We start from the raw sequence: 13,436 nt of genomic DNA, 5'->3' as shown, positions 1-13,436 counted from the left end.
TTTGGGATAAAGAAACTAGCTGAAGCATCCATCTCATTTAATGTTTGTGGCTGTCCTTCCCTGTGTCCCTCTCCCACAGCCACTCTGCAAGAACTGGACCGTTGCCCCCACCGTTGGATGCTGAGCTGGACGAGGGGAATCACACCAGACTGGTCACCCAGGCAACCATCCAGAGTCATGAGAGACTAACTGAGGATGCAAACAGGATCTGGGGCTGGGTTAACAGGCTAGAAACAGAATCACCGGGATCAGATGGCGGGGCGAGTGGATACGGCAAATAGGAAGTGAGATCTCACCAAGGAATCATTGCTCAGAAGGCAAACCAAAGGAGGGACACAGGCAGAATCAAACGTGGGGCTGGAAGTGCCCGTACGGCCACAGAAGATGGTGAGCAAAGAGGTGACTGCAGGAGGCGTGGACTGTGAGGCTCTCTCTCCAACGGGGCCATGCGTGGTAGGTTAAGCTTTAAATGCCGTCGTCTCCACAGGACTGAACAACCAAATCCCCAGTGTCCGTATGGGAAAGCGAAAGTAGAGGGAGGCTCGTCGGAGTGCTTTGAAAGTCATGTAATAAGTTGGAGGTAGACCCAAGATTAAAGTCCTCACCTCTCCAACTCTGTTTATCTGTGCACATTATGAACACAAAGTGGTAATGCTGACATTTTCCAGGTGCGTGGAAAAGGTGGTCCCAGTGCGTGGCTAGCTGTAGGCAGGAGCTCAATGCAGAGCGCTGCGCAGCAAGGTGGTGACCCTGGGAAACACTCAGAGGCAGGAAGAACCCACTCCTGACAACCACAGCCAACTCTCAGTCATCTTCCCGGCTTTCCTCCCTCCGCCCTACGGACATCTTAGTGCTTCTTCCCTTACTCTGTCGGTGTGAAGTCAGGTGAGACAAACTAGTTTAAGAACCATTTCAGCCTAAGCACATCAAACCAGAATGTCAATCTGCTGGGGAAGGAACATCTCCCCAACCCAGTATCTTTAGACTATCCGAGGGCCTGGCTACATAGGACCAAGCTTTTTTCTTCCTAAGAGTTTATTAAGGTCTAGGGCAGTTGTAGCTACTGAATGAAGTCAACCCAAACCCACTGCTGTTCTGTAACTTGACTTGAAAGAGCTGGAACTTCTTTGCCTTGAGCTTAAAGACTGGGCGGTTTGCACACCAAATTAATAAAGAATAAAGGTCTTGATTACTTGCAACTTGAACCTGGCACCGTGGGTCACTGGTTCTTATAAAACAAAGAAATAAACAAAAGAGACTCCAAATTATCCATCAAGAGAAAGCTCGACCAACACTTACTGACTGGGCTGATTAATGTAATAGAACGAACATTGAAATACACCTACTCTGTGGAATAAAACTGAAAAGCAAGGTTGGGAATACATTAAAACATTGTTTCACCTTTAAGATATGTATTATATATTATCAAAGTTGTAGACTCTTAACTCAATAAGGATGATAAGCAAATGATCAAAAGCTAGTGTGTTCTGAGTAATCCTGAAAGATGTGAGACCTGATACTGGAAAGATTCTGTGAAACAGAAATCTGTCTTGGGAAGAGTTGCTTAAATTCAGCACTATTGATATTTTGCACACAATGATTTTTGGGGGTTGTTTTTTAGGTGTGGAGGAACTGCCCTGTGCATTGTTTAGCAATATCCTTGACCTCTATCATCTAAATGCCAGTAGCAACAACAACCTCCCCCGACACCCGCCTCACAAATCATGACAATCCAAAATGTCTTCAGAAAAATGTCTCCTGAGGGGACAATTACACCTGGTTGAGAACCACCAGTCTAGAGATATTTCTCTTTAAAACCATGCAATAAATATACTAAAGTAAAAGAAACCAGGTAAGGACACTAAAGGTTCTCATACTCATTATTGCATGTGGTTAAGCACATTTTCAAATGCATGCTGACATGCTAATAGCAAAAGTATACTCACTGTGTACAAGAAAACAAAAATCTTTCCACATCAGCAGCAGGGTGAGTTTTGTAAAGCCTTCTGCATCATATTCCACGACACCTCTAAGTAATAAAAACACACACACACAAACAAAAACTCTTATAAAAATAAGGTATAAAAGAAAATTGAACCAAGTAAAGAACATATTTATGAAGTCAGGGTTACTGAATCCGAGATGCATTAGGGTGAGTGAGTGCTACCATGGAAGGATGTAGATTTGGAATGACAGCAGCTGGTTTAAGTGACAGCTTTGCCATTGATTATCTATTATGATTGCAGGCAAATCACTTAACCTTTGGAGCCTCAGTTTCCTCATCTGTAAAACAAACATAAGAATATTTCCAAACTTCTTTGCAGGGCTGTGAAAACCAAATAAGCTACACCACAGAGTGCTATGCAAATGTCTGTTGCTAGTGGTGAGTAAAGGACCGATTGGGATCAGGGCGGCAGGAACACCACCGTCCTACAGTGGTCGTGAGTCCCACTTCCACTTAGGCACTGAGCAGCAGTGAGCAATGGCAGTGCTACTCCGTTCAGGGTCATAGGTTATTTTCTTCCAAGGCACTCGGAATCCTTCACTTGTGCCCCTGCCCTCACCACCGGGCGCAGGACAAAGCGGCAATGCTGGCTGGGTAGACACTGGGCTCAGGTGGGAGAGCAGCTCCTGGCCGCGGAGGGTCCTGGCAGGGTTCGGTGGGCTCACCTGGCCATTTCCTCCAGAGCTGAGAGCGTGGGGAATGTCACATCATGATAGCACTACCCGCACACCCAGACAGGATCGATGTTCTCTCCCACACACAGAAGGCCTCTGCTGTCCTCAGAGAAGCCTTCTCCTGGCTGAGTCAGGCCAATCAGACCATTAACACTGATGGCCGCCCAGTCTAAGTACAAACATGAAGGAACAGCTGCACCCACTGTAAAGCTAAAGGAACTCAGACACTGAAGGCTACGTGATGAGCTCAAAGACCATGTGCCTATCATTCAGATTTTCTGACTTAATCAACAATCTTATTCACCAGTTTATACTTCTTTTCATGAACCTATAAATAACTCATTATGTTACAACACTGATATTTAAACTTTTTAGGTCCTACATCCCATAAGCAAAAACCACAGAGACGCCTCTTCATCATGTAACATGGTGGGGCAAAAGTAGGCTTATAGTTGTTCGTATGGAAAATAATACAATAATTAATAAATAATAATACAAGAGTAAATTCTGTGTTTCATGTACTCACAACTGTAAACCTACCTTTTTACCAGCCTATATAGTCCAGTATTATAGTAATATCTATATATAATTTAGTAGTTTTACACAAGTATTACTGTATTATATGCATAATAAAACATATGCAAAAATGTACATTTAAAAGGATAAGATTTAAAAACAAATGTAAATGCAATTTTCATATTTTTCTTGTACAACAATGGAGTGAGGTGGGGCATGCACCCTGGGACATGTATACTTTAGAGGTCTGCTGGCTTCTGCATTTTCAATTATATATACTAAAGATGATCTTACTCACAAACTAATAGTCATTTATTAACTACTGTTTGTATCATAAGTACCTTCTCAAAATGCTCACAAATAAAGCTAAAAAAATCTTAAGAATTAAAGACTCATGGGATGGCCAACCTTATTTCATTTACTCTTTCCTATTCCCACTTCCCTTTTGTCCCAGTTTCTTCATTTACTTGTTTAAAATTTTCATTTTGTGCTACTGTATTTTCATGTATTTATAAACCTTCTCTGGAATATGGTGGGCTGTACCCAGACTAGGAAACCCTAGCGCTCTGTCTCCCCAACTGGGTAGAATGAGGCATCGTCAGAGCAGCCTGTGAAAAAAGAGCAATCCTTCCCCCCTGAGCAGAAGCTTGGTAAGGCCTCTGCCACCACGTGCCGGGACATAGAGGAAGGAGCTGCACAGCACATGGCCCCTGGCCCCTGAAGGAAGGAAGGGGTGAACACAGGGCAGCAGCGGGACATGCCCACCCTGTCACTGCAGTTCCATGCTGCCCCTTTCCCCTCCAGTGCCTTCTTCCGACTCTAATCCCAAGCAGGAGTCATCGTGCGGCACGGTCGGGAGTGGGGTCCTGCTGGGAGACCTGATCCTGAGAACCCAGGTTCCACCCTGGGTCTCTCCCGCTGTGTGACTCCTGCTGGGTTGCTAGACTTCTCAGAGCTGCAGGGTTTATCAGTAAGATGTGTCACTCCCCCTGCCTGGTTCGCCTCCTCACGCCCATGAGCTGAGGGAGGTGACAGTGCTCTGCAAGCTGAAAAGGGCTCTGCACGAATGAGCATGTAGGCTGCACCCTTCCTGCTGTGTGCGGGGCTGGCCCTGCTGCTGCGTAAGGGAAGATATTTCATTTTGTTATCTGCTAAAGAAGCTAAAAAAATCTTCCTGGAAGCTTTATTGGAAGCAACATACCAAAAAAGAATCAAATATATGAACAATTTCTTTTAATAGCCGTGTGCTGGTTAATTTAAACTGAAAAGGAAATCTCCATGAAAGTTCTGGAAACTATTTCTGGATTGACGTCGTGTCTTAGCTCTTAGAGCAGTGATTTTTGACTGCAGCTCACATCAGGGCCATCAGAACGCGAGGGCACTGCTGACATAGGGTGCAACAAAGAAGGACTCACGTGCCAAAGTGGCTGAGGAAAGCAGCAATATACTCTCTTCTCTTGTGGTATCCTTGGATCACATACTGCACCTGGAAAAGGAACCCAAAGCTGAGACACAGTACTGCTTTACTATGAAAAGTTTCAAAGATTCAGATAAGTAAAAATAATAGTGAAATGAACACCCATAGTCCCGCCACATATATTCAGCAACTGTGAATATTTTGTCTTCTTCCTTCATCTAGCCATCTACCTGCCTATCAATCTATCAATCAATGTTGCTGAAACATTTCAAAGAAAATTAGAGACAGTGTGATAGTTCGCCACAGTACTTCAACATGCATCTCTAAAAAACAAGACATTTTCTTGCATAACCACAATATCATTATCATACCCAACAAATTCAGAAATCATTCTTTGAATTCACATGGAATCCTGTCCATCTTCAAAAGTTTCCAGTTGTCCCCAAAACATTTTGTTAAAGCAGGGAATCAGGCAATTTAAAAAGACTTTTCATCTAGAATAATAGTGCCTCCTAGGGGTGTGGCCATGTGTCGTGTGTGTGTACCTGCACATGCATACTAGTATATGACAATGACTTTTCAAAGTGATTGGGCAAGTTGTGTTGTAGAACGTTCTGCATTCTAAATTCTCTGGTTCTTTCCTTTTCCCACTATCCTCTGTATTTCCTATAAATTGAAAGTTAGAGCTAAAGATGTGATTAGATTCAGGTTAAATATTTTTGGCAAGAAAATTAATACTGGGTTTGATCACTGGTTCAGGTGATGACAGCCAGATTATCACAGTGAGTAATCTATGGGTATACCTCTCGAAGCTTGTGAAGATCTAGTTCCCCAAAACTTTTATTCATGGTTTCAGTATCTGTTGGAGATGCTTGTCTGAATCAATTCTTTCATTAGGGCCTGAAAAAATGGTGATTTCTGAATTCTGTCATTTCTTCTGCATTTTTCAGCTGGAATTCTCAGTTTCTCACCAAATAAAATGATTTGGTTATCCTGAACTATACCTCCTATTGAAAAGGCAGGATAATGCTTAATTCTTCTTTTTTTAAATCCTAATATCCAAAATAAGGAATTTATTTTGCCTTTTTATTTTTCCTTATTATCTCCAAATGACAGTTCCTATTAAAAATTGTGATAAACCAAAGAACTTAATACACTTATATGCACAGCTCATGGACACAGGCAATAAGGTAGTGAAGACCCGGGGGGGAGGTGAGGGGAAATGGGAGATATCTGTAATACTATCAACAATAAAAAATATATTTAAAAAGTGAAAAAAAAAAACCACACCTGTGAACTCAGAAAGCTAGGCATCTATCTGAAAGTTAATTATTTACCCATCAGCTTCTAATACAAAAATACGTTCCTTCTAATGTCCTTCTAATGGCTGCAAGAAACAGTGGGAGAAAAGGACCCCCCAAATTGTTTATACTGGCTGTGGCCACAATGTGTTTCATGGCTCACAAAAGCTTGAGATAAAGTGCTTGAAATAACCTTGACACAATTGGTACTGATAGCCATGTTGTACCCTTTAAAAGTAAAACAGTTCTATTTATATAATGGGGGTTTATGTCAATTTATAAAAACAGTGCTTACTCTGCAGGATCAGAAATGTTATTTTGGGAAAAGAAAAACAGATGATAAGTTTGCTTAAGTGGCTTTGTTTAGAAAGGGGATGAAAACAGTTCTGTACACTTGATTTTAAAAACAGAAAACCATTTTAACAGAAACCCACAACAAAACTGGCTATAAAGATAGATTCCAATGTAATTATGGAAATTCATTAGAAGAGATTGTTTCTAAAAGCAGCCATGCTGTCCTCGTTAGTAGCAGGCAGAAGAACATCAATTTTAAAAGACAAGTAAAATTAATGAAAGGAAACCAGATAAGAAAAACAAACTGATTCTTGTATTTCTGGGGAAATGTATTATACTTTTTTTTGAGAAAAATGTATGACTAGAAATTAATCTCAATTGGAGAGCTTTAAAAAGGCTTTCTACTCAGTTCGGAAGACCAAGTTTGCATTCTTCTCCGTAATCCTGGGACACAGGTTGGGAGGCAGTGCAAAGTCTCACAATGTAAGTAAGAAGGCTGTCCGCTGATCAGCTCCATAGGAGGGTAGAGGCTGGGAATTTGGTCCAATGAAAAGCAGCCACTCAATGAAAGTTAAATACCCTGGAATCCGTGCCAAGCCCACAGACTGCAGAGTTGCCAGGTTTTCATTTCTCTGACATTTAAAAAATAATATTGAAGCCTTTGAGATATTATGTACTCTTAAGATATTTTCTATGTAGAGATGAGCATTTTTTTTTTTTAAAGCTGAGTTATCTTTTGAATGAAAGACAAACAAAAGACTTATTTTTCAAGGCAATGTGAACCAATCAATCGGAGCAAAGAAAACACCACTTTGGGAATTAAGCAAACGGAGTCAGTCCACGTAGGAGGAGAAAGTCAGTATTCCTTGTGGATTAACATCTCCAGTTTTTAGCTACATACACTGGCTGGACATACTTCCTGAAGATATCTGACAACAACCATTAATGCAAACACAGCTACTTGTAATGGCTCATTAATGCAGCCAACAGAAAGCTTTAGATAATCTGATGAGCCTGGCCACAGCCCAGCTGACCTGAAAACCTTGCCTCTAGGATCGGGAATCCGGCAAATGGCTCCGAGGCATGACAGGGAGAATCAAGAACTGACTGTGAACACGTGAAGTACAGAAAAGCAGCAGGAGATGAAGGCAGCTCTATAGAATTACCCAAATATTAACCAGTGACAAACACACACACACACAAATACATACTCACATGCACGCATGGACTACAAGAAAATGAAGGAGTTCAACAATTTTAAGCCATTGAGAAGGTGTGGATTTAGCAAATAATTAGGACATAAAGGAAATTCAAGAAAGGGGAGATGCAAATTTAAAAGCTAAAGATAAGAGTGGAACAGGAGGTCAGAATCCCTAGAAAAGGAAGAAAGAGGGTAAAGAAATAGTGAGAGAAACTGATAAATCGTAACTCAAAGTAGGAAAGGCCGCTGTTAGATGGAGGTGGAAATTAAGAAGATGGGGTGAAGAGGGTGGTGCCTGCTCAATGGGATGGTGCTGGGTGCGGGCTACCCTGGAAAAGGGCCTCACAAGGGGGTTACCTTTACCTTGTTGGTGAGCAGGTGGCATACTTGAGGGACGTAATCAATGAGACATCCTCCTCCTGGAAAAGCTGGAATGTGAAGAGCTGAGGAGCCTCCAAGTGCGCTGAAAGGATAAGAGCACAGTGGACACTCTTTTTAGGGCTCAAGCCATTGAAGAAGTGATAACCCAAACAGACTTGACTTCTCTTATCAAAGTCTGCCCACCAACTGCCTGAATTAATGATGGTGGGAATACGGGCTTTGCTTTATGATTACAGTAGAGGCCTGATGCACAAAATTCGTGCAAGGGGCTCAGCACTCGCAGTCCCGACTTTGTCAGGAAGGTCGTCTGGATGGTCATTCCGCTGCTCGGCGTCCAGTCTAATTAGTATATTATGCTTTTATTATTATAGATTTGTATCTTAATCCATTTTGTTAGATCAGCATGCTCATGTTATACATGACTAAAACTAATGAATAACAACTAATGATCCTATCACACAACAGTAAAAATTAGCAAATTTTAATTGGCATGGATAAATGTCTTACCAACATTAATGGGTTGTACCCATTACTGAAACATAGACTTTCATACTCTCCATTATGCCTAATTCAGTGCTGGGCAAAGGTAAGTCATCCATTGAACACCCGAAGGGCACTAAACTGAACTAATACAACATCATGACACTGCACTGAAGGCGCCGATTCTGCGGTGACCAGCTTTGTTGCCTTGGGCAGCCCCGTTTGGGCTTTACTTTCCTCATTTTTAGTGTGAGGCAGGCGGTCTAGGGCAGGCGATGCAAACTCCAGGGTACCCAGCCCAGGCAGGGGATGTAAGTGAGTGGAAAGGGCTCTCTACCACTCAACTCCAGCTGATCTCAGACATGTAGGAACATGAGCCTGGTATGACCATATCCTAATTTTTCAAGTGAAGCCAGCAATCCAGATGATTTAATCTCTCAATTTTTAAATGGTGCCAACTAATTAAACACTTTCTGAAATATTGTGCTACCTGGTCCCATGACTGTGGGCCAACAGGGGTAGGAAATTTGCAACTAGTTCAAATAAACATTGATATTTAATTCATCTATACAAGAAGGTACAATAAAAAAAATCACCTATCTAAAAAAAGAAAAACAAAATAAAAACAAACAGAGAAAAATCACTGATCTAAGAACTAAGACCCAACGTTGATCCAGTAATAGTTCCCATGGACTTTCATGGAGATTCCTTTCCAGTTTAAATTAACCAGCATACGATTATTAAAAGAAATTGTTCAGAGCCTTACAGCATGTATTTCATATAGCCTTCACCTTGATTTCATCTTTCCTACTCTTACTTTCCTTTGGTCCTAATTTGTTTTTCTTATTTGAATTTTATTTTAATGTACTATATGTTTCTATAACCCCTAAGCCCTCTCTATAATACTATGGAATACAAAAAGACCCCTAAAATCCCTTCATGCTGTGATTATTCATTACTCAAGTCCCCACAACTACAAGATTGTAAATGAGCCCAGCTGGTGTGGTTCAGTGGTTGAGCATCAACCTATGAACCAGGAGGTCACGGTTCAATTCCTGGTCAGGGCACATGCCCAGGTTGTAGGCTCAATCTCCAGTGTGGGGCATGCAGGAGGCAGCCAATCAATGATTCCCTCTCATAATTGATGTTTCTATCTCTCTTTCCCTCTCCCTTCTTCTTTGAAATACATTTTTAAAAAAAGATTGCAAGTGGAAGCAAAACAGTTCACAGTAACAGTCTAGAACAGTGGTTTTCAACCTTCTGGCCCTTTAAATACAGTTCCTCATGTTGTGACCCAACCATATAATTATTTTAGTTGCTACTTTATAACTGTAATGTTGCTACTGATATGAATCGTAATGTAAATCTCTGATATGCAGGATGGTCTTAGGCGACCCCTGTGAAAGGGTCGTTCGACCTCCAAAGGGGTCGAGACCCACAGGTTGAGAACCGCTGGTCTAGAAAATTGTCCCTATGTGTGTAGTCTGGAGCCGACAGGCTCAGTCTAGAGCAGTGATGGCGAACCTTTTGAGCTCGGCATGTCAGCATTTTGAAAAACCCTAACTTAACTCTGGTGCCGTGTCACATATAGAAATTTTTTGATATTTGCAACCATAGTAAAACAAAGATTTATATTTTTGATATTTATTTTATATATTTAAATGCCATTTAACAAAGAAAAATCAACCAAAAAAATGAGTTCGCGTGTCACCTCTGACACGCGTGCCATAGGTTCGCCATCACTGGTCTAGAGCTTATGACACCGGAAACAATCCACATAACTACTGAAAGGGCTCTAGACCAGCCTGTCTTCTGGCTGACTACAAACTGCTGAAATTAATCTTTCTGGTAAAAATGAGCATTATTTTTTTTTGTTTATGGCGATGAAAACCCACAAACACATAAAATTCCAGGTGATGTGAGGAGTCAAGATGGAGTAGATCCATCCGCCATCGCCTTTTTCTACTCAGATGATACCTGAAAAGCACAACTCTGACAACTGAGGGAGCGAGGACAGCCCTGGACTAAGTGTGACATTAATGAGTCATCCACTCTGCCACCGCACAGAACCAGCAAGAGCATCACTCCCATTTGCCTCTTGCAGAGGAGACACTGGGTCAGGTTTAGCCTAGACTCTGATGAGGGCAGGAAGACTCCTGTGACTTCTTGAGGATTGGAAAAAAGGCTTTGTAGCCTGTCTTTTGCATTAAAAAGTACACAGAGGGCACGCATGTAACCAGGGATGAAAAACCAATTAAGAAGAAAATTCTATAGAACAAGGAAAAGAAATTCAATATTTACATCCTATAGTTACTGGTGAAATATCTGGATAACATGGAGAATACCAAGACCCAGACTTCTTGCAGCTTACTCAGAGCAATAATCCTGAGCAAACTAAAATTCCAAGAAAATAAAAAACTTGACAATTCCCTAGAATTAATTGTGATGGACTTTGACCTGCATAAAATATTACAGGATAAGTTCTTAAGTACTCATTAAACTGAATATACTAGTAAGGAATGAAATAGTCTGTAGGTAATCCTCGAAACAGGAAATTCTCTCTGCTTTGGAAATACAGCCATTAACCAAACATGACCTGTAGTGACGGACAGAAGTGGAGGTGCAGAGAAGCCCCGAGACCAGCTGCTTCGCCGCCAGGCCCATCTCTCTGTAGTCCGCTTTTGTGATGATCAAGATTAGCACTTGTTCCTAGGTGCTTTCCATAATCTAATTTAATCCTCCCCACAATTCAATGAGGCAGGAATTATCGCTGTAATTTTATAGGTAAAGACATCGAGGCTCAGCGAGCAGAAGAAATTCCCCTGGGTCTGCACAACTAGAAAATGGTAAGCTGAGATCTGAACCCAGGCCTGCCTGTTGCCAGGGTCATGCTGTGACTGCCGAATCACCTGCCTCCCAGAGAGCGAGGGAGTTTTCATCTACAAAGGGCCACAGTGAGCTGGGCTGGGATCCCAATGAGACTACGGGCTTCCAGCAGCCCTCGGACCACCACTAGCGCAGGCGCTGTGATGGGCAGCCCATTTCCCGTTTTCCACAGGGCAGCAGAGCAAGCTTTCCTCTCCCATTCGTTCAGCTCTGCAACCCAACCATCAAACCACCAGATCCACCGAATCTTGGATGTGAAGGACCAACTGCTCTGTCCTGTCTAACTCTGATGAGTGACTGTGAATGACTCTGATGGCTGTGCAGGGTAAACCTCAATGTGTGAAGCGCTTTAGATACTGTAAAGCAAGCGTGTCAAACTCGAGGTCCTCGGATATTTTTGCGGCCCTGCCAATATAACAGTATGTAAGAAACGTTTTAATAAATTTTGTAATTTAATTTTTACAATATCCTGTTATACATAATTATTAATAACGAACTACAATGTTCGCTAATGACTGATTACTATAATCGTGTTGCATTCACTTCCCTTACACACCTTACGCACAGGCGCATCATTTCTCTCCACTAATACTAGCAGCAAATATTTTAGCAACCGACTGCCACGTCATTAGTCTTGTACTGACTTGTTTGGTGTGTGCACCAGGAAATATTTCGCTTTCAGAGAACAAGAAAAATAGGTTTATTTGCATTACGCTTATTAATTTGTGCAGTTATTCAGGTAAGTAAATGTTCAAGAAAAAATATTAATTTTTATTAAAATGTTCTATTATTTTATGTTAACGATTACTCATTTATTTCAGCCTTTTGTATTCAGCATGTCTCTATTGAAATAAACCTACGTTTCTATGAAAATTGAAGCTTTTGTTTTTTTGTGGCCCACATACACTTAAACCGTGTTTACTTGGCCCGTGTTAGTCTTTGAGTGTGACATGCTTGCTGTAAAGGATATTTTAAGCAAAAATGTCTTTTTAAAGGACACCTTTTGCCCTGTATGGAACTCGGTGCGGTAGTTCCTTGGCTTGTGAGGGTACTGAACCTGACTTCCAGCGTCACACGCTGATAACTGCTGCTGATTCATGTATAAATATCCGCCTCGCAGGTAAATATTTAACAGCTCGCTACAGCCTGGATGCTGCCCTGATCACGCTGAATAAACAGAGTTAAGTGCCATAAAATAAAGGAGCTATTATGTTTTTAAAGGGTACAAGATGGAGGTAAGACCTTGTGATCTCTAATTACTCAATATTCGTGCATCAAAATACACGGGGCTGAGCATGTACAACTGAAGACTCCCCCCTTTCCCCCACAGCAGAGATTCCAGGCTCACTGGGCTATCCCCAGGAAGCAGGGCTGATCCTGACTTACCCATCAGGGGCTGGCCTGGGGCTGGGGAGGGGCAGGAGGAGATGAAAGGGACCACTTGCTCTAGATTCCTCTGATCTCTAGAGCGGTGCAGTGGGAAAGCGGGTAAAGGTGAGGAAAAGTCCATTGGTGTGGCAGTCGCAGGCTGAACTTGGGAGGAGAAAGTGGGGAAAAGGGTTTTTTTGAGAAAGTACTTTCTATCTCTTTCTGGACTGAAATGAAATAGGAAATTAGCTGATAATCCTTGGAACTGAAACTGTAGCTATGCATCAGAAGGACAAAGCCAGAGTTTGAGAAGCCTTTCCAACAGTGGGGTTAAATAGACCAAAAGGTAACCAGAAAAACACTCCCCGTCTCATTGGCTCTAAAAGTCAAATATAAGAACTGTCTGTTACACAGCGAATGCAGCCCTCTGTGAACCTTGCTCTGTTTGCAAATAGAGCATCTCTGATACTGAAGACGCCTTGGCTGCAGTGAGGCAGCAGAAAGGAACTGTGTTTTAGCATTTGGACATGAAAACGACGTGGAGTCGGCCTGTCTGAAAGCCTGACTTGGGACAATGGGGTTTTGATTTTGACAGCAATTCTCTCCTCCCTGAGCGGGGTTCTAACCTTACTGGCCAAATCGAGCAAACCAGAGTTGGCAAACCTGAGGGCAGTGATTCTCAATTACAGTTCTTGCTTCTGCCAAGTGTGCCCTTTGGTTCTACTCAACTTTCTTGTCAGGGCAGTAGGAATAACACCATTCTCAAAGACCCATCTCTCTTAGGGGGTTAAAGGGTTAGAGTAACAGTTAGAGTCACATTAGTATTCAAATGGCACCAGTACTCCGAGCGAGCCTTTACTCTAACATGCCTCTGGTTTGAGTGCTCCACGTCCAAGGGTGACGTGAAGGTGCT

General features: G+C 42.1%; 1 protein-coding gene across 2 annotated transcripts in view; it reads right to left on the bottom strand.

Annotated features, from left to right (window-relative positions):
- BABAM2 (BRISC and BRCA1 A complex member 2) overlaps positions 1-13,436 on the bottom strand; it is a 351,823-nt gene that overhangs the window by 76,636 nt on the left and 261,751 nt on the right. For both annotated transcript variants that reach the window (XM_070428913.1, XM_070428914.1), the window contains 3 exons: positions 7,772-7,871; positions 4,611-4,681; positions 1,947-2,029 (listed from right to left, as the gene is read on the bottom strand). In XM_070428913.1, coding sequence (XP_070285014.1) covers positions 1,947-2,029; positions 4,611-4,681; positions 7,772-7,871 — 254 coding nt within the window. The remainder of the gene's footprint in view (positions 1-1,946; positions 2,030-4,610; positions 4,682-7,771; positions 7,872-13,436) is intronic.

This window comes from Myotis yumanensis, unplaced genomic scaffold, assembly GCF_028538775.1.
Source record: "Myotis yumanensis isolate MYYU_CA2020_CCGP unplaced genomic scaffold, mMyoYum1.0.hap1 SCAF_11, whole genome shotgun sequence".
Classification (NCBI taxonomy): Eukaryota; Metazoa; Chordata; class Mammalia; order Chiroptera; family Vespertilionidae; genus Myotis; species Myotis yumanensis.
The sequence above is the reverse complement of the archived record's forward strand: the minus strand, read 5'-3'. Positions and strand labels throughout refer to the sequence as shown.